Genomic DNA, 27,257 nt, shown 5'->3' with positions numbered 1-27,257 from the left:
ATGAATAAAACATACATACATAAACACAAGCAAAACCTGTCCATGAGCAGATATGCTCCACTGGTCAAACAGTAACAAGCATTCAATGCACTCAGGCATGCATAAATCACCCTCACAACCTACTGAAAACCCATGAGGTATATCTGAGTGCATTTGTGAGTTCTGTGTGCATTTTTGAGTTGTGTGTTTATGTGTCACAAATATCCAAATGTACAATAAACTTTAAAATCTCTTTATTAAAACTGACCATTCCACAGCTCTGTAAATACACCTGTGACACATAAACTATAGAGTGGGCAAAACCATCTGACACTTGAAACTCTGAAATTATTGCATCTGGAATTATGAACACTTTTCTTCATTTGAATTCTTTTCTGCACAACATGGCAATTTTAGCATTACTTTTTCACAATAGTCTATACCAGGGATCGGCAAGTAAGTTTGGCATCGGACCAAAAAAACTATTTGCCGCTAGATGGCGGGCCAGAACATAGTCAAAGGATTTAATGCAGCCATTACCCACGATTATATTTTTCAAACTTTAGATAGAGTGTAATATTGCTCTTATAGCATAATAAAGTTAAATGCCAAGCGAGATATTGTCTTTAACAGAATTCACTTTTCAAGGACTAAAGAAAACGGCTTGAATTGACTACAGCCCTTTACTTCCCCGGTACATGATGTCACTATTCCGAGTGCTTTTAATAACCTCCGCCCAAAGGAATACGCCAAAAAAAGGGGCGAGACCTTTCTTAGAGAAAAGGAAGAGCCGCTGGAGTAGTGTTTGGTCTTCAGAGATTGTAAACATTTGACTGAGTTTCGTGCTAAACTACTTCCACTTTCATCACAGTCCTACAGCTGGTAATAAGAATTCAGCTACACACATTCTAAGATAACCAACGGTCATCTTCAACGTCCTTTGAAGTCATTCTTTCAGTCTCCTAGTCAATCTGCTTGTCTTATTATCAAACTCTGGTCCAATATAAAAAGGCAAAACTAATGCTTCTGTTATTAGTGATAAAATAAACTGTCTGACCCAACAGGTCCGGTGTCATTTCTCTCGCTATAGTAGAAAAATACACGATATCTACAAAGATTGACGTTTGCGTATGCACAAGTAAACCTCGTTTACACTTCGATCGATCCGCATGTTTTTAACTGATGAAGTGAAGTATTCGCTCAATGACTGTGCGCTTCACTCAGTGTGTAGCTCAGTCGCTCACGGACCAAGCAAACGCTCCACTCACATTATGCTCACTGGTAAACCAAATACCGCTCAGATCCCGCTCTGACATAAAATGTGTCTAGAAAGCCTAATTGTTTTAAGTTAATAATAAACTTCTTGAATAAATGTCTCAGTTTTATTCAAGTAATAGGCTGAAAAAGAGCAGTTATGTTACAGTCCGACATTCTGTGACATTACAGCCAATATTTTTGTCATTTTTTATTTAAAGAGTTTTATTTCCGTGAATGTACTTGTAGAAACTTGGACAAAGCAGCCGCGTCTTTGAAGGTTGCAAGGGTCCTCCGGAGATCACATTTGTGCCTCAGCACCATATGACATCGATGTTTATTCAGGGTTTTTTTTCAGGAAAGCAACAGTTACTTGGGTAAGTGAAACACTGGGCCTATCGTACACTCGGTGCAATGCGGCGCAAGGCTCAGCGCAAGTGATTTTGCTAGTTTCATCACATTTATAAAAGATAGATAGGCCTATAGCTGTAGAATCATTTCAGAAACCGTGTGCAGGCTGATTTACATCATGTGCGCACCCATTAACAACAAAACACAGACATCAGTTTCATTCACCGCATGCGGTTCATGTCCAGTATCTACTAAGGCTGGGACAGCTTGAAATAAAGCTTTATATCCACCATTTATATAACATTCATCACATAAATGCAGTGGACAAAAAAACACAGAACTTCTCTCTCCTGCACACAAGTGAAAGTGACTTCTATGCATGCTCCTTCTCCTGCTCTCCTTCTTGGTGCGTGGGGGTGCCGCGTGCTTTTCCGGGAGAATTGTCAAATAAAGGACTAAGAAAATTTGTTACAAAACAGTTTTATATTTTCCAAAAACGATCGCTGTGGGGATTGTATCAAGCACAGAAATACTACGTAATATGCCCAACTTGCTTTTTGGTAAATACACAATTTACGGCAAAAAAACACTGTATTTTCCAAACAGCGCGCATGTTTGTACATCTAAAAATGAACCGTTCATTTTTAGATGTTTCATCTTTTGGCAGGGAAAACAAAGAGTCTTTCTTTTCATAACGAAACACACAGCGTCTCCACGACATGGCTGCGCCGGTGACGATACAATGAGATTTACAAGTACGCCCACCTTAATCGCGTCTACATTTGGGCAGTCTTAGTCAAATGCTACCACGAACTGACGTAGATTTGTGGGGGTGTGGTTACACGAGGCGTTTCAGGCAGATCTGGGTTCACGTTGCCTTTTAGATAGAATGCATCTTTTGTTCTGACACTTTAATTTTAGCAATTTTAAGTGTCTAATACATGCATGGGCAACATATAACCAGTGTTGGGTAAGTTACTCTGAAAAAGTAATTAATTACTAGTTACGCATTACATATTCAATAGCGTAATTAGATTACTGTCCAAATTACTCTGTCCAAAAAGTATTTAGTTACTCATTACTAATTACTTTCTATATCCTACATCGACCTCGATTAGTTACGTGATTCAAGGATAGACATGAAACGGCTTATTTAATTCATTCAAATAAATAATATTGTTAACTGACCAAAGTATTACAAATGCGAGCACAGATTTTAAAGTAAGACTTTGAATTTTGATGTCAATTACACTATTGCACACGCATATATTTCACAAAGTATTTAGTCTAAGTGCATTAAAAGTAACTGTAATTAAATTACAGAAAACATATGAGTAATCCCTTACTTTACTTTTTCAAGGGAAAAGTAATTAAAATACAGTAACTAATTACTTAGTAACTAGTTACACCCAACACTGCATATAACACATCAAAGACACAGAAAAACACGTATTCAGGCCATATGACCCCTTTAACCATGAGAAGACAGCACGTTTAACATTGTAAAGAAGTCAGAATGCATAAAACACTGTTGAACGGCCACTTTAGGAGAATCGGCACAACCCGTTTGGACCATGAGCACGCCCGTGCCGACCGTTTTCACGTCGTTAAACTGGCAAAAGTGGATTCGCACCTCCACAAATGGATGTGGGGTTTGAAGTTGACGCGCATGCCGTTGCCATCGCGCTATTATTCAGGCTACAGGCTCATGCGGTGTATATGGGACAATAATCCAGCAGCAAAAAAAGTAAATCACAAAGAGGGCAGAGCAAGAGACTTTTCTTCAGAAAGGCACTCTCCGCTCTGCGAGAAATATTAACGCTACGCTCTCGCTTCGCTCACATGCTCTGGTGCTGTGGCCCTGCGTTATAAGCAAACATTTCAAGGCTTCACTGTTAGTTTTTAATACATCATATTTCATGACGGCTATTTAAGAAGTGTGTCTAGCAATCGACAGAATCCTTAGAATATTTTTCAGAACTTTTCAAATTAAAAGCTCTTAATTCATTTCAAAATATTTCTGCAGAAACGTTCCCATACTTTTATTTTGAAGGCATATTCACTAATAAATTATTTCAGAACCAACTGCGGGGAAAATAATAATGCTGCTGGCGCTGTATAGATATTATTGCTGCGTGCCAGTTTTTGGCTGCCTGTTGCAGACCCCTGGCCTATACGATATATTCGAAGTAGATGTTAACACTGACATGATTTGTAGCTCTTTGTTTCGTTATTTAAGAGTCCCTGCAAACACAGTACGTTCTGACGACGTCGCCAGTTTGTCTTCATTTGGTCATCGTGACATTACATTGTTACCACGTTCTGAGGACATCTTGGGCAATGTTCCGGTTCTTAGAATTTTTGTTAACTTTCCAGAAACGTTGTTGCCATGTCCTCAGTTAAGGAAGTGAATTAATCACATGGAGAATGTTGTAGCGATGTGTTATACTGGTCTTCAGATAACACTGAAAATTGATTAATGAATTTGGACATTTCTATTTATCATGTTATTATAGGGAACATTTATGAAAAGAGAAAAATCTGTTATATTGTCAAAACGAATACTACTAATCCGAATTTTCAGTGCTTTTAAACTGGAGTTTAACAGTTTTAGTTGTTGTTTTAATGTATTGTCTAGCACGCGCATTCTATTTTCTGCAAAGAGCCGCTGGCTCACATCATTTAAATATTAACGATCATTTCGCTTTACTTCACTCCATGATATATTACTTGAGTGGTTTATGCATATTCTTTAATTTATACTTTACAGGTGTGAGATTAAACACATATTTGAGTGATTTTCGATCGATTTGGAGCGTTTAAATGAACGGACCCTGATTTTTGTATGTGAGTGTGACAATTTTATTTTTATTAATCGTTTTACTTTGTATATTACATATTCAAATTATGCATCAAATTTGATCTTTACTGCTCAGATTAAAACACAATATAATTGAATCCTCCATGTGGAATCATGCTGAAATAGTAAAGGCAGACGCGAATCAGCCAGCCTTTTGCACGTGTTTTTACAGGCGAAATATGAACACCCCTTACACTTCTATGATTAAACGGTTGTCAAACATTAAACATTCAACTAACGTTACTTACATCGCGCTCTTTCACAGTTAAAGTGGACCTCAACCTTGGCAGGCATTAAATATACACACAGGATATGCATGTATAGTTTCAGAGTAGTGAACTATATGGTTACTATAGCCTATTACTGTAAAGTTGATGCATAAGATAATGGATTGATTTAAAACGTAATCAAACAGAACTTTAATTTATGGTTTGACTTAATCGAAGTATTTTTGTTCAATAAAAAAAAAAACAGAACCCTGCAAGAATTCATGAAAGTTAGAGAGAAAAGTTTTTAAGTTGAAATACGTCAATAAAAAGCCCTACAGTTCATAATAATGAAACCAATACACAACAAAAAGTGCCCTGTATAGGGCTTATAAATGTGTCTAAAAAACAAAGTGTCTACTGCTCAAATATACACGAATGTCCATATTAACATAGTTTTAATATTAATATGACTATACTTAAAAATGTTAAAAATCTCCAATAGTGTATTTATAACCCAATAATATTAACAACAGTAAGGTGTTGATGTTTTACCTTAATGTTGCAAAACAATGCTGGTTTGTGTTTCTTGATGTCTTCGGCGCATAACTCCATGGTTTCTTGTAAAATTGTCAAGTTGTTGTCAGGCTTGTTGCAACAGGAATGAACGAGAGACCTTTCATGTGTCGGGTTTCGAAGTCCCGCCCCCATTCCACAACCCCGCCTACCACTCCACGCGCCATTGTTTGGACGATGTTATATTTGCTCATGGATTTTATTACAACATACTTCACGGACTCACTGTGGCTCACATAATCCTTTAGCTGTTTAAATTCATTATGTTACATGAGCATAAAAAGACATAAATGATCCATAGATATAAAGATGATATCATTTTGGTATGGTGCCATGTAGGTGATATTTTACTAAAAACAGCTCATGAGAAAATGGAACCAATAAGTCTACTGTGAATATTTTCTCACTTTACTGTGCTTTTCAAGCTTTAAAGTAGCCTATGTTTCATCATATGTGCAACTTCTAGATAAATAGAGACAAATTATTCAATATGTTTCCATTACAGCTTAAAGAGTAAATTGAAAATCTGATTTGGGTGTCATGAAAAAAATAGGCAAGATGATTTTTTTCTTGCATAAAGACGTAATATATATATATATATATATATATATATATATATATACAGTTGAAAGAAAAAGTATGTGAACCCTTTGGGCTTACTTGGATTTCTTCATAAATTGGTCATAAAATGTGTTCTGATCTTCATCTAAGTCTCAACAATAGAGAAACACAGTCTGCTTAAACTTATACCGCACAAACATTATACGTTTTCATGTTTTTATTGAACACAACATGTAAACATTCATAGTGCAGGGTGGAAAAAGTATGTGAAACCCTAGGCTAATGACTTCTCCAAGACCTAATTCGAGCCAGGAGTCAGCCAACCTGGGGTCCAGTCAATGTGATGAGATTGGATGTGTTGATTAAAGCTGGCCTGTCCAATAAAAAACACACACCAGTTTTGAGTTTGCTGTTCTGAAGAAGCATTGTCTGATGTGAACCATGCCTCGCACAAAAGAGCTCTCAGAAGACCTACGATCAAGAATTGTTGACTTACATAAAGCTGGAAAGGGCCACAAAAGTATATCTAAAAGTCTTGATGTCCATGTGTCCACGGTAAGACAGATTGTCTACAAATGGAGAAAGTTCAGCACTGTTGCTACACACCCTAGGCGTGGTCGTCCTGTAAAGATGACTGCAAGAGCACAGCGCAGAATGCTCAATGAGGGGAAGAAGAATCCTAGAGTGTCAGCTAAACACTTACAGAAATCTCTGGCACATGCTGACATTTTTGTTGACAAATCTACAATAAGGAAAACATTAAACAAGAATGGACTTCATGGGAGGACACCACGGAGGAAGCCACTGCTGTCCAAAAAAAACATTGCAGCACGTTTGAAGTTTGCAAAAGAGCACCTGGATGTTCCACAGCACTACTGGCAAAACATTCTGTGGACAGATGAAACCAAAATTGAGTTGTTTGGAAAGAACACACAACGCTATGTGTGGAGAACAAAAGGCACAGCACACCAACATCAAAACTTCATCCCAACTGTGAAATATGGTGGAGGGGGCATCATGATTTGGGGCTGCTTTGCTGCCTCAGGCCCTGGACGGATATCTGTCATCGATGGAAAAATGAATTCCAAAGTTTATCAAGACATTTTGCAGGAAAACTTAAGACCATCTGTCCGCCAACTGAAGCTTAACAGAGGATGGACGATGCAACAGGACAACGACCCAAAGCATAGAAGTAAATCAACAACAGAATGGCTTCAACAGAAGAAAATACGCCTTCTGGAGTGGCCCAGTCAGAGTCCTGACCTCAACCCGATTGAGATGCTGTGGCATGACCACAAGAGAGCGATTCACACAGACATCCAAAGAATATTGCTGAACTGAAACACTTTTGTAAAGAGGAATGGTCCAAAATTTCTCCTGACCGTTGTGTAGGTCTGATCTGCAACTATAGGAAACGTTTGGTTGAGGTTATTGCTGCCAAAGGAGGGTCAACCAGTAATTAAACCCAAAGGTTCACATACTTTTTCCACCCTGCACTATGAATGTTTACATGTTGTGTTCAATAAAAAAAATGAAAATGTATAATGTTTGTGCGGTATTAGTTTAAGCAGACTGTGTTTCTCTAATGTTGTGACTTAGATGAAGATCAGAACACATTTTATGACCAATTTATGAAGAAATCCAAGTAAGCCCAAAGGGTTCACATACTTTTTCTTTCAACTGTATATATATATAGCCTATATATTGATCTAAAAAGTTATGCAGTTGTGTTAGCTATGCTAATTGCCATGCAGTGTATCTGATGGCCATAACAAAATAGAAATATAATGCCATATCCATTTAGACATGGTGTAAGACAACATAGATGTATATATTTACATTGTAAGCTACCATGTTTGTTTCTGTTTGGCTTAAAGGGGACAGTGGGTAAATGTTTTATATTTTAAGTTTTATGAATTTTGTTGATAACACCCAGCCAGTTTGTTGGGTTTTCAGAGTCTAAAACAGGGGTTCTAAACTCTGGCCTGTGAGATCCATTTTCTGTTTTATGACGTGAGGCCAAGTATGGTGTTCCATACTCGGAATTTGTGCTCTACATTTCATCCATACAAGTGCACACACACAGCAGTGAGTAATATAGTAATTCAGATATTAATATTAACAAGATGCGCAGCTGCTGTTACAATGAATGGCGAGGAATGCAACGCTCAATATTGCTGCTGTAGCAAAGGAAGTCCCACCTTCCAGTAAAATGAGACAATCGTCAATCAGTAAAGAGTGTCGATTCTCTGGGGCGGGGCTCTTGTGAAGCACTTGCCAGCCTGTGTACAGACGCATTGGATGAGGCGATTTCGAATAAGTTGTTTTTTACCGCAATTTAAGCCTAGCAAGCCAAAGCTATCGTATATATTCTGTTAAATTGTAATTTTGCCAGCAATTTTAGAAATATCTGCCTTTTCCCATTCCAGTATATAGGACTGTGGACTTGGTATGACGCATATACTTGCCCAGGGGCATTGCAAACATGGCCGTCGAGTGGCACAACTTCCATAAACAGAGCTTGGTAACACACACACACACCTGGAGCAGCGGCAGACATCTTTTGCCGCGGCGCCGGGGAGCAGTTGGGGATTTGGTGCCTTGCTCAAGGGTCTCACCTAACTAAACACTCTAATCAAAATCTTCAGAAATAAGCACGTTCAATTTAATGCAGCACTGGGCAGGTTGCTTGACGCATCATATTAAAATACCACTAGAGCAATTAAAAGCATAAGTGCCAGTCTGCACTTGAACCGCTCTCACGGTAATTTAATGCCAAATGCCGATAAATTTGAGCAGCCCCTCATTAAGTTGCGCGTCTATTCCCGAAGACACTGATTAGGTTGTTAAGGTGTGTTTTGGGGATGTTTTCTTTGGTGAGTTGGGGCTGAACTTGGCAGGAAAAATGACCTCGCGGGCCAGAGTTGAGAACCAACAATCATTGTCTACAACAATCATCCAGGAAGCTTTTTCAATTTGTATCCGGTTTGTCTGTAGACTGACACCTCCTCCCCACCTGTTTTGCAGACATGTAGCGAAGCTAGGTAACAAAGGTATATTTTGGCTTTGTCCACAATTGTGTGGTCTTGACCACTTGAGAGCACATGCAACAGCATACATACAACAGGAAGAACAAAGGCATTCAGAATTAAGAACAAAGGCTTGCAGGTGACAACTTTAAAAAATACATAGAGGCAAAGTAGCAAGCCCACTTCATATCCTGGAGTTTCAACAACCCTTAATTCCATAAACATAACGCAGACCACATTTATTATCATAGGAATGAAGAGTGCACACCTTCGGTCTCGCATTCACTCCTGACTCAAACCTATGAGCAAATGGCCACTGGACCCCACAATGGAGAAAGACACAAAGAGCCATCACATCCCATGTTGCTGTGTTCTGACTAAATACACAATTCAATGTATTTCACAGTAAAAAAAATTGTTCCGATAGTGTAGAGTAAGAGAATATTAAAATGATTTTCAATTTTTTGAGAGTTAATCAACATAACTCTCACAGGCTGGCGCCAACGGGCTAATAGTAAGTGCACCGATATGTAGTGCCAGTGCACTTGCAGCCCGATCCGAGTTTGATTTCAGTCTCTGTTGTCATTTGCAGGTCCCACTACCCTGTCTCTATCCAATGTATTTCTGTCTGTTTACCACTGTCCTGTCGATTAAAGGCAGAAAGCCCCTAAAATATATATCTTTAAAAAACATAGCTCACATAAACAAATGTAAACCTTCACAGTTCATTCTTTGGCATATGTTGGTTAAAGGAGGCATGAAGCAATATTGGACCCGATAGGTATGGTGCAGCATTCGTATGCAAGTAAAACATGTTTGTACTATACATCACTATGCATTGTTAGAGATCGCTTGATGTGCCGTGAGCACTATTCGCACGAAATTAGTATTACCTGGGGACCTCTAGTCATTTTTAATACTCGCAGAGGTTGTCTGTGATCTTAAGCCTGTGCATATCGCCAACTCTGTGATTTGGTGGGCTCATATATCATTTTTCAAGGTTTTGTTTACAGTTTGCGAATAATGGAGCCGGCTTTGAAGTGTATTGGAATTATTTCGGGTGCTCCGAGATATCCTTAAGTTACCTGGAGTCTCCAGTTCGTTTATTTATGGAAACTCTCGTAACATTTGAGACCCTTGATCGCGGTGATCTTTTGTCCAGTTCGAGATCTCTGGTCTCAAATGCTGACAGGTACGGACATATATCATTAAACGCAATACAAGTATAGGCTATACAAACTATACGCAAAGCCTTGCTATCACATCCGGGAAATAAGTCAGTAAATTTGAGTAAAATCATGCCGTACGATTGCGCCACATGAAATACTGATGTCGGGAGATCATTTATAAATCACAGGAGGTCTCCAGATAATATGAATGCCGTGCAAAAACTGTGAATGGTGCTAATCTGTAACCTAACATTACGTTTCCAACCAAATTCACAGAAGGCTCCAACTATGCAAACTGGGCGTTTACTTCCTGGTGTCTTCAATGCTGCACGCCCATAACAACCGAGCGTTTGCAGAGCTGGCCTCAAAACCTGGGTAAAAAAGCCTATTACTTATGGATTTTGATGTTTTGGATATAAAAACCTCATATAACAGTATAAAACAAGCACAGTTCATCAGACCTTAACATAATGCCCTTTCTTCTAATCTTGTCATGTTGATAGTTACAGGCTCATTTAACTTTTGGCAGTTTGTAAATTGCCACAAAAAGTTAAGATTTTGTTTCTCTGAACTACATGCACTACATCATAAACAGTCATGTGTCAATAAAAAATGAAGTCCATGAATGTTGATGAGTCAGTTTCAGATTCATTGATCGCCAAACTTCAGGATCCCTCAAGAAATTGCATCTTTTGTCCTTAATAACAGTTTTCCAGGGATGCCTATCGTGATGAATTCACATCAGGTTGATGATAAGGAGGCAGCAATGAATTCTCGATGTTCTGCACTTGTACCTGTAACACAAATATAAAGAAACAAACCAACAGTATTCTATTTATAATACATCATTAACATCCTTGTGATCATTTAGATTTTCTTTTTAGTGCACTCCATTACATTAAAATGTTGTTGATCGCCATAGTGGATTATTTCTTACCCTAAATTCCAATAATGACACCTGAGGACAACGTGAGGTAGTTCTTTGAATAGTGTGACACTCACCAAATCAAAGTTGGATGAAAAGATTGTCTTCAGAGATGTTTGGAGAGAACAGAAGCTCTATCCGCATCACAGCACTTTCCAGTGAAAGCTTATATAAGATTAGTATTAGATTAGATATTACATCTAATTTGCTAGCAAACAGTATGTTGCATATTTCAATTGTGAAAACTCATGAGAAAGTTTGTCACTTTAAACAATTATCAAAGAATTTAAAACTTGTTTGCACTTGCTAAATGTTTCCCATCGGGTTATAAACACTACATACACACTTGCGATCTTCCTATTCAATAGAACACTTGGGTCAACTACAGGAGATACGTCAAGTGCAAAGACTGCAAGTGTGGGTATTTGGAAAAAGCCCTTGTTTAAGCAAGCACTGAGCAATATAGCAAGCATGGCATTCGACCTCTTCTGTGTTCGGCTCTAAAGGCTCATAGGCATCCTTACACCAAGGTGAGCAGTAGGTGATTATCATTTAAAGAGATGTGCACATAATCAGGTCTCTGTGAACACAGCTGCTGTAGATAAGGTAAAAAAAAGCGTGTTATTATAAATGACCATTGAGGAATTTTATATCGAGTATGTAACAGACATTTCATGAAGATCCTAAAAAATCGTTCAAACTTGGGAATGGGGAAATGGCATTGAATGTCCCCCTTTAAAGTAAAACTGCACACATTAGGCTTTACAGTACAATTTTTTTGTCAGACAGCACACAAACACAATACATAACTGATGTTCTTCCTCAATTCAGCTGCTCTTCTGAGGATACATTTTCAGCACAATATTCTAAAGAACTATTATATGCATCCTTTACTAAATCGTAAAAAGAGGAATGGAAAATTTCACGGTAGAACTTGCAACACCAAAATGCAAGAAAAGCAGTTCATAACATGGCACCATTGTGGAAAAACATGATGTAATGGATAAACCTGTGATGGAACAACAAACGACGGCACTCAACAGTCAGACCATTTTATTTAAAGGCCTCATTTAATTGGTAGGTATGAATTCAGGAAAGTTTACACAAAACTCAAAAAAATAACATGCAGTGATCACAGGGATAAAAGAGCAAATAGATTCAGAACAAAACATTTGTTAAAAAGTGTATTTAGGCTGTACACTTCAAATATTCACAGTGATTCATTTATTTACTTTCTTTACTTTTGAATGTACACACAGTTTAAACAGAAAAAAAGCACTGTTCTCACATAGGATATTCAAGCATCAAAAGATGTAAGAATTTTATAAATCTGGTACCAAAGTTTAGTTTGCCCCTTTAAACGCTGATCCACACCTCCGCAACCCTTTCATAATTAGGGAGTTAAAGCTTATGACCGGGAGCAGGGCTCTGCCATCTTCAGTCCCTGGTGTGCGATTGGATGGGAAACAAGAAGAAACCTATGTTTTGTCACATCCGTGCTGATCTAAGGCAGTGAAAACACAGACATAAACAAAAATAGAAATGAGGTTCCTCCCACTGCAGTCCTTGAAAATGTATGTCCTGAAGTCTCTGACAAAAAATGTTCAAAATATCCAAAAGGAAATGTCTTGTTAGGCAATTCTTTTCTTGTGTCCATTGTTAGTAGAACAAACAAAGAGAACTGCAGTTTCCTGTAGACACCCTATTATCAGCATGCCAACAAATGTGTGTACAGGGGTGGAAGAACTTCTTTAGTATGGGATATTTCACTCTCGGGACAAGCTACACCTCCCAAACAAAGCCATGTTTCATAAAAGGTAAAAAAATTAAACACCGAAAAAATGGCCAGATTTCTTACTGTATAAAGCAAGGCAACGGCATAAACATCTATTGTCTTTAATAGTGCTGTTCAACAACTGCTGGGTTGGAGCAAGTGGCCTTGGGTGAGAGATTAAACATAGGCCCCCAAAGCTGCATGAAACTCAGTGAGGCACTGGACAAGCTGTTGGAATTTTGGCCTCTCCTCTGGATCCAAGGCCCAGCAACATGCCATGACTGCAAACCTAAAACATCAAATAGAGCACATCTTGTCAAAATGTAAATAATAATTTTCTTTAGAACAATAACACTGAGCAACCAGCCACTAATAATTCTGTAGCAGATTAATCCAAGGAAAAAAAGGAAAAAAGATGCTTTTGACGGTGACAAATTAAATGAGTGAGAGATAACCTTATTGCTCCTGCTCTATTCAAGCCTTCCATTAAAAGCAGCCATAAATAAAAAAAAATGTCATCACCTATTCTCTAGAGCAGCGGTTCTCAATCCTGGTCCTCGCGACCCACCGCTCTGCATATTTTGTGTATCTCTCTTGTTTAACACACCTGATTTAAATCTCTAGCTCATTAGAAGAGAGCTTAATGAATGAACCGCGTTCCGATTGACGTGTTCCCTGAACTGTGTTCATTGCTCTCTACTCCCTGCACACATGAAATCGGCTGACGTTAATTTAAGAACACGAAGAACAAAACTTACTACGGAAGATTGAAGGGTAATTTAACCGTAATTTTGAGATTTGCGCAACATTATCCACATTTCGAACGGGATTTATGGCAGAATATCTAGTGATGTTTACTTCGCAGGGCTCTTATGGGCGTATTAAACAAACCTCCGAAGCGGTAGGAGAAGCATACAAAATATGCAGAGCAGGGGGTCGCGAGGACCAGGATTGAGAACCGCTGCTCTAGAGGAAAGAGTGCTAAGCAATGATTCAACACTGACTAGCCTTTCTGATTGGCATCCACCAAACAGTGTTCCGGCAACCACACACACAAAAAAATAAGGGTCAGCTGTTAATTGTGCCAAGAACAGTTTTACGCTAGATTCTACAGAATAAAGCTTAGTCTGGTCCTCTGCAAAACAATAACGATTTAAGAAAAAAGTTGCTGCTGGCCAAATACCTGTATGACTTTCTTTCTTCTGTGGAACACAAAAGAAGATATTTGAAAAATGTCGGTAACACAAAACCGTTTGACCCCATTCACTTGCATTGGTTTTGTGTCCATACAATAAAGTCAATGGGGACCAATGGTTTTATTTTTTTTCAAAATATCCTCTTTTGTGTTTTGCAGAACACGGTGAGAAAATAGTGACAGATTTTTTATTTTGAAGGTGAACTATTCTGTTAACAGGAGTTTATTTAAAAGGTGCGATGTGTAATTTTTTGGAGGATCTATTAGATCTTTTAACAGAAATGCAATATAATCGAAGAACTTCAGCATGACCACTTGTCAGGTGACATTAGATGGGTCATAAAAAGTTACCCCTTCTCTAGGAGACACACTCCAGAGACACCAGGGGACAAACAAGAACACATTTTAATCTCCTCGGTCTCTCCTCGAACACCAACAGGACAATTTATGATTCTCAATCCCGAACTCCAGGGGACTGCAAGGGAAGAACCAAGCCCTCTGCCATGTTGAGAGAAAACAGGTGGCCCAGAAGACATCAAAAAACTTTCCATCACACACGCGCATACTTGTATATGGGGTTTACGAGGACTCTCCATAGACGTAATGGTTTTTATACTGTACCAACTGTATATTCTATCCATTAACTTTACCCCTATACCTAACATCACAGAACACCTTTGCCATTTTTTTTTCTTTTTAAAACATTCATCATTTAGTATGTTTTTTAAGCTATTTAGTTTACGGGGACACAGAACGTAAACCATGTTTACGTTGTTATACATTACAAAGATTTGTGTCCTCATAAACCATGAATACAAGATGCTAACCGAAAAAATTGTTGGAATTCAACATACAGGGCAGGCTGCCAACTTTTAAAACAATCGCTTGAAAACAATGTACACCGGACTACGGAGCGCATGAAGGGACAAACATCTTGCACTTTTTGTATTTATCTGCGTATTGACGTAAACTTTGGATTTTTACAAAGTTGAGGCAGTTCTTTTGACATATTCATTTTATCCCTAATAATATATATAAACGTTCAATTAAAATAATAACACGCTAAAGTTAAAAAGTTACATAAATATGTAAGTAATAAAAAGATGTGCCAGTTTATTTGTCCTTTTTACTTTCACGTAACTTTTTAATTTACAGTCATGAGGTGGCATTATTACTACCATTTATGCTGTACTAGTACTAGATTTGTTACTCTTCAATAGTTAAATGTGTAATGTTTTTGACTACACCGCAAAGTGTCTCTATTAATGAAACACAATTCAAATAAAATATAGTCAAACTGTCAATTCATGTTTAAGGGGCTACTGAGGTGATTTATATATATTTAAGTATATCACAATTCATACAGAAATGAAATTCAGTGCTGTATTATAAATAACAATAAACTTAAAAATAGCGTGGAGGGGGTACCACACATTGCCTTTGCACAGGGCCCGAGATTCTGTGCTATGCCCCTGATAGGGACCAACGGTTTTCTGTTACCAACATTTTCAAAATATCTTCTTTCGAGTTCGGCAGAAAAAAGAAAGTCATAAAATGACAATTTTCATTAGAGTGTCAGCAACTGTTGTGCTTCGAAAGGAAGGGTTGGAGTGAGCCGTTGGTTGGTTTTCGCAACCTCACCGCTAGATGCCGCTAAATGTCATACACTGGACCTTTATATGCACAAATTTCAAGCAGATGGGAAAGTGGCACACAGAAATGAAGTTCAAATTTTTCTGCCATTAATAATGCCAAGTCACTAGGCAGACACTTACAATTCATCTGGGCAGTTGATGGGTTGTGATATTCTGTAGCCATCCTTTAAGTAAGCAGCCATCTCGAAGGGGTCGATGTCAACATACGGAGTTTGTCCTAGGGTCATCAGCTCCCACAGACTTACCCCGAAGGCCCACTGAAGAGAAAAGATACATGTTATAACGAGCCAGGCTAAGTGAGCCACAAATGTCTAAACCAGAACCATTTTTAAACAAGTGATGCAGGCAAAAGACACTGTTTACAGATCAGTTTTTACATGGAGAAGCATCTTAACCAAAAGTCTCCATTATGCCAAGACTAATTTCACAGATTCAAAACAAAATCCAAGTATGTATAAACAAAGAAAATAAAGAAAACATATTATACAGGCGCTGTTCCTATAATTAGAATATCATCAAAAAGTTGATTTATCTCACTAATTCCATTCAAAAAGTGAAACTTGTATAATGTATACATTCATTCCACACAGACTGATACATTTCTGTCTCCTTTAATTTTGATGATTATAACTGACAACTAATGAAAACCCCAAATTCAGTATCTCAGAAAATTAGAATATTGTGAAGAGGTTCAATATTGAAGACAACTGGTGCCACACTCTAATCAGGTAATTAACTCAAAACACCTGCAAAGGCCTTTAAATGGTCCATTACTGTAGGCTACACATGTAGGATACTTCATGGGGAAGACTGCTGGCTTGACAGTTGTCCGAAAGACGACCATTGCCACCTTGCACAAGGAGAGCAAGACACAAAAGGTCATTGCAAAAGAGGCTGGCTGTTCACAGAGCTCTGTGTCCAAGCACATTAATAGAGAGGCGAAGGGAAGGTTCGCGGCAGAGTCAGAACTATATGTCACGCCTCATTCGCACTACACCACTGAAGCTGCTGATAAAGCGGCATTGTTTTTACATAATTTTCTGGGGGAGGAGCCACCAACATTTTCCGTGCATCCGACGTTAAATATGTTTCTATAATAAATACTGTAACAAAATATTACTCTGAATTGACCTGACCAGACAGCCAAGACATGGCAGCCACCGGTTCATGTGTCTCAAATAAACTAAGAGCCCTGTTAATATTGACGAGTTATCTCGTCAATAAAAAAAAAAAAACGTTCCCCGCCAAAGACGAGTTATTACAGCAATCGGTGTTTGGACTGTTATACAGCAGGTGGCGCTGTTACACACCTTTGGAAAAAGTACAGAAGCACTGAACCTATTTGTTTTATCTGTTTTTTATGATTGTTCTGAGTGTATTCTGGGTGGAGTCTTTGACCAAAACATTTTTATTATCTAAGCATTTTAATCAAAGTGATGCATTTTTGAAGAAACCTACCCACATCCAAGGGGTGATAAAAAAGGAACAAATGAAGATAGAATACAGTTTATTTTGTTTGAAATCTGATATTCTGTTCTTTCATTTGATATATTGTGTATCCATAAATTAATTACAGAACATGTACTGTGAGCCATCAAAATTTAGTGAAAATGTTAAAAAACGCTGTCGCTGGCTGGCAACTTTTTTTTTTAACGGCTGGCCGGAAAAATTTAAGCAAGCAGAGCGCAAATAGCAAGCACTTGATTAGAAACGCAGAGAATAAGAGTGTCACCCAAATGTTCGCTAGAATTATACGACGTAAATGCCAAATACAATAACATCCAAGGTGTTTTAACTTACTTTATGGCCTGCAATATCTAAGACACGGTGTTCACGTTGTGCAGAAAAGAGAAGATCTCGCACTTAATAGAACTGTTCAGATAAAATGATACGTCCTGCTCTTATATACCCTTGACTGCGAGACGTAACCAGGAACAACACACATGCATGGTGAATTCATAAAACAGACAGTTGTAGTTAACCAGCAGTAACTCTTTGAAATGTCGATTATAATGTGCATTCACTAGCGAGCATTAAAAACGCCATCAAGAGAAAAGCACCCATGCTGGCAAGCGAGATCAAACACTCATGCACAGTAGTAGCGATCCATCCATTACCTAGGAGGCATACAGGAAAGACTTCATGATGGGTAAAAGCAAAAAACTCTCTGTAGATCTTCGTAATCTTATCGTTGAAAAGCATTTTGATGGGAATGGTTATAGGCGTATTTCCAGAATGCTGAATGTTCCTGTGAGCACTGTGGGGGCTATTATCCGGAAATGGAAAGAGCATCAGTTCACCATAAACCGGCCAAGATCAGGTGCTCCACGTAAGATCCCTGTCCGAGGAGTCCAAAGAATAATCAGGAGAGTTCTCCAAGGCAGAACTTCAGGAAGACCTTGCATCAGCAGGTACTGTTGTTTCAAAGAAAACTATAAGCAATGCACTGAACTGCCTGGCAGCCATGCACACTCACCACTCAAGACTCCATTGCTGAACAAAAAGCATGTTGAGGCTCGGTTAAAGTTTGCAAAAGAGCATTTGGAGAAGCCTGTTTTGGGAGACAATAGTATGGTCAGATGAAAGCAAAATTGAACTTTTTGGCAGTCATTCTACACACCACGTTTGGAGAAGAAATGGCACTGCCCACCACCCCAAGAACACCATACCAACAGTTAAGTTTGGGGTGGAAGCATGATGGTTTGGGGCTGCTTTTCAGCAAGGGGTACTGGCAGACTTCATATTATTGAAGGCAGGATGAATGGAGAAATGTACGAGGACATTCTGGATACAAATCTGCTGCCATCTAACAGAAAGCTGAAAATGAAAAGAGGGTGGACATTTCAGCAAGACAATGATCCCAAACACAAGGCCAAGGACACAATGAAGTGGCTTCAAAGAAAGAAAATCAAGCTGCTTGAATGGCCCAGTCAATCACCTGACCTTAATCCCATAGAAAATCTATGGAGAGAACTGAAGATCAAAGTTCATAAAAGAGGCCCAAGGAACCTTCAAGATTTAAAGACCATTTGTGTGGAATAATGGACCAGAATCACCGAGCAATGCAGACGACTGGTCTCTCCATACATACGTCTAGAAGCTGTAATCGCCAACAAAGGCTTTTCTACAAAGTATTAAATAAAGTGTGTTCAATACTTATTCCCTGTGTCATTTCACTTTATTAGTTATGACTGAACTTGAATTCAATATTTGGCTCGATGTTTTGTGTCAATAGCCCACTTAGAAATCCCCTTACTGATAAAAATGCTGATGTGTCAAATACTTATTTTCCCCGCTGTACGTTGCGAGAGAGGCTGTTTTAAAACTAAGTGCATGTGTTACAGGTCTTTCTTTTTCCCTTTTGGTTCTTTGATTGTGTTCTGTTTTGACAGGTTAATTGGACACACCTGACATTGATCAAGAGTTGTGTATTTAAGAAGACCTGGATCTTGGTGAAGGCTATGGTTCTTTTGTCAAGCTTGGCTGCACCTTTTTGCGTTTTTTTTTTTCAAATTACATTTTTTCCTGTTGTGTTATTTATTCTTGTTTGTTTTGGTTATTTTTCTTTATGGAACACCTAATAAAATAAATATTCAATATGTTATACTCAAACCTCTGTCTTTTGTTGCTTTCCTGATCTGGAATGTAACATTGGATGTAATTTAAATACCACAAGTAACTCCATGCAGGAATTCATTGATGACAGCAACTTCCAGCCAGTTCACATTATTTAAACAAAGCGGTTTGTTTTTGTTTTACTCTGTTATGATACACAATGGAAGAGATGGTGAATTGAAGTACTTTGTCCTTTTTATTATATTAACTTTTTGACATGAATAATAAAAACGCTGCTAATGCAGGATATGCCGTTCAAAAGTTTAAATGTTTTATGTCATAGTTTACAAGACATTAATCAAGACACAGCACAGTCACAACGTTGTCAAGAAATGTCATGTCATGTCATCGCCTTGACTTGTTGTAGCAGGTGATGTTTGTCCGTCCCATTTTATATTTTGAAATTTTCCCCATTATGCTATACTGCTCGGAGACCAAAGTTCCAAATACGTTTTTATTTCCAAACAAGAAAGATAAAAATAGCGCTGTGTTGAGATACGTTTTCCAACGGTGATCGTAAATTCATTTGTGGTTGCTAACGACACATCAAGCATTCACTTTTTTAGTGTGTTTTAGCCGAATAATACAAACTTTTATGTCTACTTCTACTACTACACACTGTCCATCATATATATTTTGGTCCACAGCAACTTCTGTAGCATAAGCTCCCAGAATGCATTGCTGACGTCACGTTTCGGAACACTAGATTAAAAAAGTTTTTTTATGTTGCGTGTGTGTGGGTACAGTGTCAACCATGCATCATGCAGCTTGTACACATGACAGCCTGTTAAAAAAGGACATTATATGAATGCAGCGATATCAAAATATTGCCTCCCCATGTCATCAGGTGGATGAAACCATCTGGGAAATATTCTGTTTTGATCCACAGCCTATAATATTGTCAAAGTTAGTAAAGGAAAAATAACACCTGACTTTTCTGAATTACTTTATACCTAATTGTTCATGTTCATATTTGAGGTTATGCTTGCATTTACCTACTATATGTTGTGCCACACATAAGTGTAGTATTTAAGAACCACTGGTCATTACAAATATATCAAGAGATTTGGTAAGAAACTATAACTCTATTAAAAATTACTCAAATTGCATGGGTAGGGTACACCGTTTAAAAAAATGTTTTTCCTAATATGATTCTGACATCTCTTTCATCTATTTTCCAAATTAACCTTTCCAGTGGAGCTACAACTTCTGCTATTTCACAACACCTGATCAATGCATTGTCATAAGACACTGCAAATTCAATCCAATGATACAAGGTTTAGTAAAATGATATTTTACTGTTATTTTGCAAGCCGTCTATGTTCAATAATACATTTGGCATAATCCTTTTGCTATCATATAACTTCTCTGTGGTAAATGTAACATTTGGTGTCATCTGTCTTCCTACAGGTGAAACATGGATTGGCGTACACAAGAAACTATGAAAGTAATTTTTACTTTATTTTTTACCACCTTATAATTGTAACGAGCTCTCCGCCGCTGTCAGCCATGCCACCTGCAACATCGCCTTCTCCCAGTTATTCCCATTTATCTTAATTGTGGAATAAAACATAGGTCCCACCAGACCAACCCTAGGATTGAACCTACCTCCTTCTTGGTACGGGGTCTAAGGCAGTTTGTTATTGCACCAACTTTATCCACTTGGGGTTTCGTGCCATTTCATAGCAGGAAACCTAAGAAACAGGTCTCTTGCTTCGCTCAGTCACCTTTGTTTTATTTCAATGTTAAACCAGCATTGGTAATTTTGCTCAGGATTTGGTGCAGGTGCTCTGGATGATCATCCCAGGTGTCACTGTAAATGACTATCCAGATAGGCAGCACAACAATTGCAGTCTCTGAGCACATGGTTCATCAGCCGCTGGAAGGTTTCTGTTGCCCCATGCAAACCAAATAGCATTGTTGTGAACTGGAAGAGACCCAGGGGTGTCCTGAATGCTGTGCATTCTTTGGATTCTCCTCCAGTGAGACCTGCCAGTAACCTTTACAGATATCCAAAAGTGATGATGTACTTGGCCCTGCCAACTCTCCACCAGCTCGTCAATCCTGGGCATCGGGTATGGATCAAATTGAAAGAGAGCACTGAGCTTTCTACAGTCAAAACAGACCCTCAACGAACCGTGTTTCTTTGGGAACAGGACAATAGGACTACTCCAGGGGCTTGTCGATTGCTTAATTACACCCCTCTCTCTCCTTAGATTAATCTCCTTTTACCAGCAGATCTATAAGGTTCTCTGGTACCCTACATGGCCTCTGTTGGATGGGAGTAGGGTCAATCAAGCGGATTGTGTGCTCCAGTAGGTTGGTTCTCCATGGCTCTGATCTGAAGAGTTCAGGGTTAAAAGATCTTTAACAGTTGTTTCATCTGATTGCTCTGTAGATGGCTTGGGTAGCGCCAGACTCAGGATGGCGCACAGGTTCCACATCCACTCTTTCACCTTCTTCCTCTTTGTCTGGTACCACCTTGCGTGCAAGTAGAACCTCTTCCACCTATGGTACTCGCTCCTGCCACTCCTTAAGCAGGTTGAGATGGTACACTTGGCTCTTTCCCCCCTTGTCTGGATGGTGACTACGCCAATCTTCCTGAGGATTGCCACTTTGCCGGTAACTTGATTGCACTTGATGGTAAGAGCAGGATAACCTTCTGTCCAGGCTGATATTCTCAATGTCTGGCATACTGGTCATACCACAGCTTCTGGGCTTTTTAGGCTCTATGAAGATCTCACCAGCCTGCTCCCGGTATGCCTCCAGTCTGTCCCTCATCTGCAGCACATGCTGAACAATGCCACGTTTTTTCCAACAAGTGGATTCAGACGCTTCCCAGCTCCTCTGATGGAGATCTAGCAGAATGACCAACCGTACACCAGCTCAAAGGGAGAGAAACCTGTGGAACGGCACCCACTTGCCCGTGGCATTGACACATGTCTTCATCATGTTTATAAGGGTTAAACTGTTCTACAAGTCCATCTGTCAGTGGATGGTATGGGGTGGACTGGATGTGGCTGATACAGAGTTTATGATGGAGCAATTTCATGAGGTGAAAGGTGAAATTATTGCCTTGGTCTGTAATGATCTCATCAGGAATGCCAACCCTGGAGAAAAGCTGAATCAGAGCACTCATTACTTTGGCTTAGGTTACTGTGCACAATGGGAAAGCTTCTGGATACTGGGTGGCACAGTCACAGATGACCAAGATGTACTGATTTCCAGAACTACTCCTTTCCTGCGGTCTAACTAGATCCATGGAAATTCTTCTGAATTGTGTGGAGATCAACAGTAGTGGAAACAGAGGAGCTCTGGCCGACCTGACCGTTTTTTGACAATTTTCTGACAGACAGAGCAAGTGGAGCAAAATGTGAGTAGATCAGAATCCATAGAGTGCCAGTAAAAACGGGAGATGATTTGTTGATATGTTTTCTGGTGTGCTAGGTGACCTGACCAAGGTATGGTGTGTGCAAGATGTAAGATGAGAGACTTAAAATGTTTAACTCAACTCAACTCAACTTTATTTATATAGAGCAGATGTAGCCACTAGCCAGCGACAAAAATGTCTAAGAAACAACAAAAGTGTGCTGTTGTTGGATGTAAAATGGAACATAAAGGGAGTCTGGTAGGAGACCTTTCCGACGAGCCCAGGATGATGACTTATCGTTTGGGAAGAATTAACTTTTTTCGGATCAACAAACCAACATTCACTGGTCCGTATCTCCGGTCCGGAAAGACGTAGAGAAACGAGCCAGGACTCGTTAGAAAGGTCTCTGCCGGGGAATTTGAATTAGCACAAGTCGATGCAAACCCTTGGTTGGAAACTAGAGCTCTCGGTAGCCTGAAAGGTTGAAAAATCCAAGCTCCGGAACCGGGTGGCCCGTCAGTATAGCATGGGTTTCACCAAAAAAAATATTCTAAAGAGTGGATGAGTACCAGCTGTTCGCGATCAAGCTTCAGCTCCGGAAGAAGTATTACACATCTTTTTTAATCGCCTTTCTTAAATAATGTGTTTAGCATATTAGCAGCTGTTTTTTACATATTTGCTGCTAAACCTGCGACACTTTCCAAAGACAGGTGTTTTGTCGTAACGTTAGTGGAAAAACGCATCATGTCCATTGGTTCAGAAGACTTGTGACAGACATCTTATGCTTTACAACGAAAGAAAGTTATATAGCAGTGTCCTTCCTGGAGAGTTCAGTGTTTTCTTGTGTGTCCTAAGTGCAACAATACTTAGAGTGGATAGAAACAGAGTTCGCATTTGTAAGACAATGCTGTTATGCAAAAATTGCTACTCACGATGTTATAACACCTGGTTGCTGATCTTTACATACCTGTCTGTCATATACAAGTACTTTGAATGCATGTTTAGGCCTATATCCGTGTTTTATGCATGCACATGATTAATCTTTAATGAGCAAGATTTCATGCAGCAAATGGTCACCATATGTTGTTCTATCTATGTTTTTGTCTTTTCCATTTAATTTGGATTTATGAACAAGGCATTAAGGTGATTTTTTGCAGTTAGTGTATGGTTTTGGTTGGGCAAGGCTTAACATAAAACAAAAGTAATTGCGCTTTCCGCCATATTGCTTGTCTTGATGTCATCCAAAGCACATGTGTAAGCGCTCTACCTCATATTTTCCATACAGGGAGGGTAGCAGATGCTCATTTGCATTTAAAGTGACACACAGAAAAACGGCGCGTTTTCCATTGCAGCCACAAATGGCCATGTTCAAAATATTGTAATGAAAGATATGTGGTTTATTTTGAACTGAAACTTTACAGAGACATTCCGGGGATACCACTGACTATTTTTACATTTCAGAAAACCCATGGATTTGTGGCCCTTTAAGTATTTGGTATTTAAAAAAAAACGAGTAGATAATGTATTACATGTGCCATGTCTTTTAGTCCAAATGAAATTAGCGGACCGGTTCGAAATTATGTACGTTTTATTAAAAGACAAGTGCAAGTAAAACAAGTGATTTGAGAGTCTGAAGCACATGCCTCGCCCGTTTTGAAAGATGCACATGTGGTGTAAGTTAGAGATGTAACGATGTAACGATACATCGATGTGGATCGATACATCGATACAATTTCTACAACCATATGACCCTCTCCACGTCCTCATTCTTTGACTTAATGTCTGTCTAGGCATTTCCGCCAAAGCGTGCATTTTCGTCTTATGAATGAAAAAATGAATGCGATGCAGCAACAACAAGGCGGTTGTAGAAGTGAAAACACAGCGAAAGAGGCAAAAGATGTGATTAATATCGAATTTTGTATTCGGGGAAACAGATGGGCAGATAAAGAAAAACCTCACAGAAGAGACCACCGGTGCAGCACTTGTTTAAATGATCTGAAGTTGTGTGACAGATCGAACTTTTAAGTTTGAAAGCTTTATTTTTTTCATTTTATAGTTTCTTTACTTTTCATTAGTTTTTTCCCTACAACAACATCAGTCATCATTTGCACTATTGTTGAAAGACTGCTGCCACCATTATAAACCAGCAGTTTAATTAAACATTCATGTTAAATATTTTGGTTGCATTTGTGGGTTATTAAAAATGTAACTGCTTGTCTAAACTATCCTAGTAATGTCAAAATATGGATTAAATTAATCGGATCGCAAAAATTTCAGATGTATCGACAAATATCAAATTGCTGGTGGAAAAAAATCGATATTGAATCGAATCGCGATGAACTGTCCAATTTACACCCCTAGTGCAAGTATATGTATGAGCATCGAGAGACACAGGCTGCTAGGGATGGAACTTTTTCAAAAATATCATATTTAAATATTCCAGTTAATAAAAAAGGAATGTTTGAATATTTGTTTATTAAAATTAACTTAGTAAACGTTTTTATTTAGTCTCAATTTCAAAGCAAGCTTATAATTATAATTAAAAATTCATAACACAATATTACATTTAGCTGTTGGCGATCTAAAATAAGCATTAGAGATTACCAGCTGTCAGTTTGAAGCAGTACATTATGCGAGTATATATAAAAGCATGTTGAAAAAAAGAAAACAAGAGCCAGGACTCTTACCACATCACTGGCACTAGAGAAGTCATTGTTGAGCAAACTCTCCAAAGCCATCCAACGAACGGGCCTATTCTCATTGTCCCCGAGACAGTGGTAGTCCATGGGGAAGAGATCGCGGGCAAGTGCGTTGTCTGTGATCTTCACCTGCATGCTGTTATCAATTCTAAAAAAACAATGTAAATATGCTTGAGGAGAAAATGCAGCATCTTAAGAGGTACTCTATTTGCAGTGTTGGTGATTAACTAGTTACATGTAACGGTAATTTAATTACAAAATAAAATAACTGTAATCAGTCACAGCAATTGGAAAAATGTGTATTAATTTACAGTTAATTATTAAAATGTTTATTTTACATACAGTATATACACTCACCTAAAGAATTATTAGGAACACCTGTTTTATTTCTCATTAATGCAATTATGGTGGTGGTGTAATGGTGTGGGGGATGTTTTCTTGGCAACTTTAGACCCATTAGTGCCAATTGGGCATCGTTTAAATGCCACGGCCTACCTGAGCATTGTTTCTGACCATGTCCATCCCTTTATGACCACCATGTATCCATCCTCTGATGGCTACTTCCAGCAGCATGGAATGCACCATGTCACAAAGCTCGAATCATTTCAAATTGGTTTCTTGAACATGACAATGAGTTCCCTGTACTAAAATGGCCGCCACAGTCACCAGATCTCAACCCAATAGAGCATCTTTGGGATGTGTTGGAACGGGAGCTTCATGCATCCCACAAATCTCCATCAACTGCAAGATGCTATCCTATCAATATGGTCCAACATTTCTAAAGAATGCTTTCAGCACCTTGTTGAATCAATGCCACGTAGAATTAAGGCAGTTCTGAAGGCGAAAGGGGGTTAAACACAGTATTAGTACGGTGTTCCTAATAATCCTTTAGATGAGTGTGTATATATATATAAGGCTGTTAAGTAAAGTGATGCTATTCCAAAAGTATCCGCTTGTTAAGCTGACCATCATATATGGAAGGTCATACACCGTTTCTGGGTCGAACGCTCTTTCGGATGTCATAGGCAAGCAAAATAAATCCTGATACAAGCCCTACTGATTTTGTAAGTTTGCCTGCTTACAAAGAAATGAAGGGTCTATCATTTTTATGGTATGTTTATTTTAACTGATAGAGACAGAATATAAAAAAATCAGGGGACAATTTTTTTATAAAGGTTATAAATTGATTTGCATTTCAGTCATTGAAATAAGTATTTGATCCCCTATAAACCAGCAAGAATTATGTACTCCTAAATCAACTTGTTATGTATATAAAAGATGCCTGTTAACAGAATCTGTATCTTCCATTCAACCTCTCCACAACCATGGACAAGACCATATTGGTTTCAAAGGATGTCAGGGACAAGATTGTAGACCTGCACAAACCTTGAATAGGCTACAGACAGAAGCTTGGTGAGAAGGAGACTGAAACTGTTGGTGCGATTATTTGGAAAAATAACCTATCAATTGCCCTTGGTTTGGAGTTCCCTGCAAGATTTCGCCAATGGAGTAAAGATGTTCATGAGAAAGGTTAAAGATCAGGCCAGAACTACATTGGTTATTGATTTCAAGACCGTTGGGACCACAGTTAGCAAGTAAACCATTGGTAACACGCTATGCCACAATAGATTGAAATCCTGAAGCACCCGCAAGGTCCTCTTGCCCAAGAAGGCCCATCTGGCTCATCTGAAGTTTGACAATGAACATCAAAATGATTCAGAAAAGACTTTGGAGAAAGTGCTGTGGTGACTATGACCCCAAGAACACCATCCTTACAGAGAAGCATAGTGTTGGGAACATTATGCTTTAGGGCTTTTTTAACTCTGCAACGGGTACAGGAAGACTTCACCACATTGCAGGGCTGAGGGACGAGCCAGTGTAATGTAACATCTTGGACGAGAACCTTCTCCCCTTAACTAGATCACTTTAGATGGGTCGTGGATGTACATTTAACATGACAAAGACCCAAAATATATTGCCACCAAAGAGTGGCTTAAGGAGAAGCACATTGAATGTCCTAGCCAGTCTCTAGACCCTAG

The 27,257-nt window shown here is 38.7% G+C and overlaps 2 protein-coding genes across 5 annotated transcripts in view; both read right to left on the bottom strand.

Annotated features, from left to right (window-relative positions):
* Positions 1-5,316, bottom strand: part of slco2a1 (solute carrier organic anion transporter family, member 2A1) — a 96,145-nt gene extending 90,829 nt beyond the window's left edge. For all 3 annotated transcript variants that reach the window (XM_056751443.1, XM_056751444.1, XM_056751445.1), the window contains exon 1: positions 5,206-5,316. In XM_056751443.1, coding sequence (XP_056607421.1) covers positions 5,206-5,265 — 60 coding nt within the window. In that variant the 5' untranslated portion in view covers positions 5,266-5,316. The remainder of the gene's footprint in view (positions 1-5,205) is intronic.
* A 6,630-nt stretch (positions 5,317-11,946) lies between these two features.
* ryk (receptor like tyrosine kinase) overlaps positions 11,947-27,257 on the bottom strand; it is an 87,083-nt gene continuing 71,772 nt past the window's right edge. For both annotated transcript variants that reach the window (XM_056750099.1, XM_056750100.1), the window contains 3 exons: positions 25,207-25,366; positions 15,655-15,791; positions 11,947-12,973 (listed from right to left, as the gene is read on the bottom strand). In XM_056750099.1, coding sequence (XP_056606077.1) covers positions 12,862-12,973; positions 15,655-15,791; positions 25,207-25,366 — 409 coding nt within the window. In that variant the 3' untranslated portion in view covers positions 11,947-12,861. The remainder of the gene's footprint in view (positions 12,974-15,654; positions 15,792-25,206; positions 25,367-27,257) is intronic.

This window comes from Triplophysa dalaica, chromosome 6, assembly GCF_015846415.1.
Source record: "Triplophysa dalaica isolate WHDGS20190420 chromosome 6, ASM1584641v1, whole genome shotgun sequence".
NCBI lineage: Eukaryota > Metazoa > Chordata > Actinopteri > Cypriniformes > Nemacheilidae > Triplophysa > Triplophysa dalaica.
The sequence above is the reverse complement of the archived record's forward strand: the minus strand, read 5'-3'. Positions and strand labels throughout refer to the sequence as shown.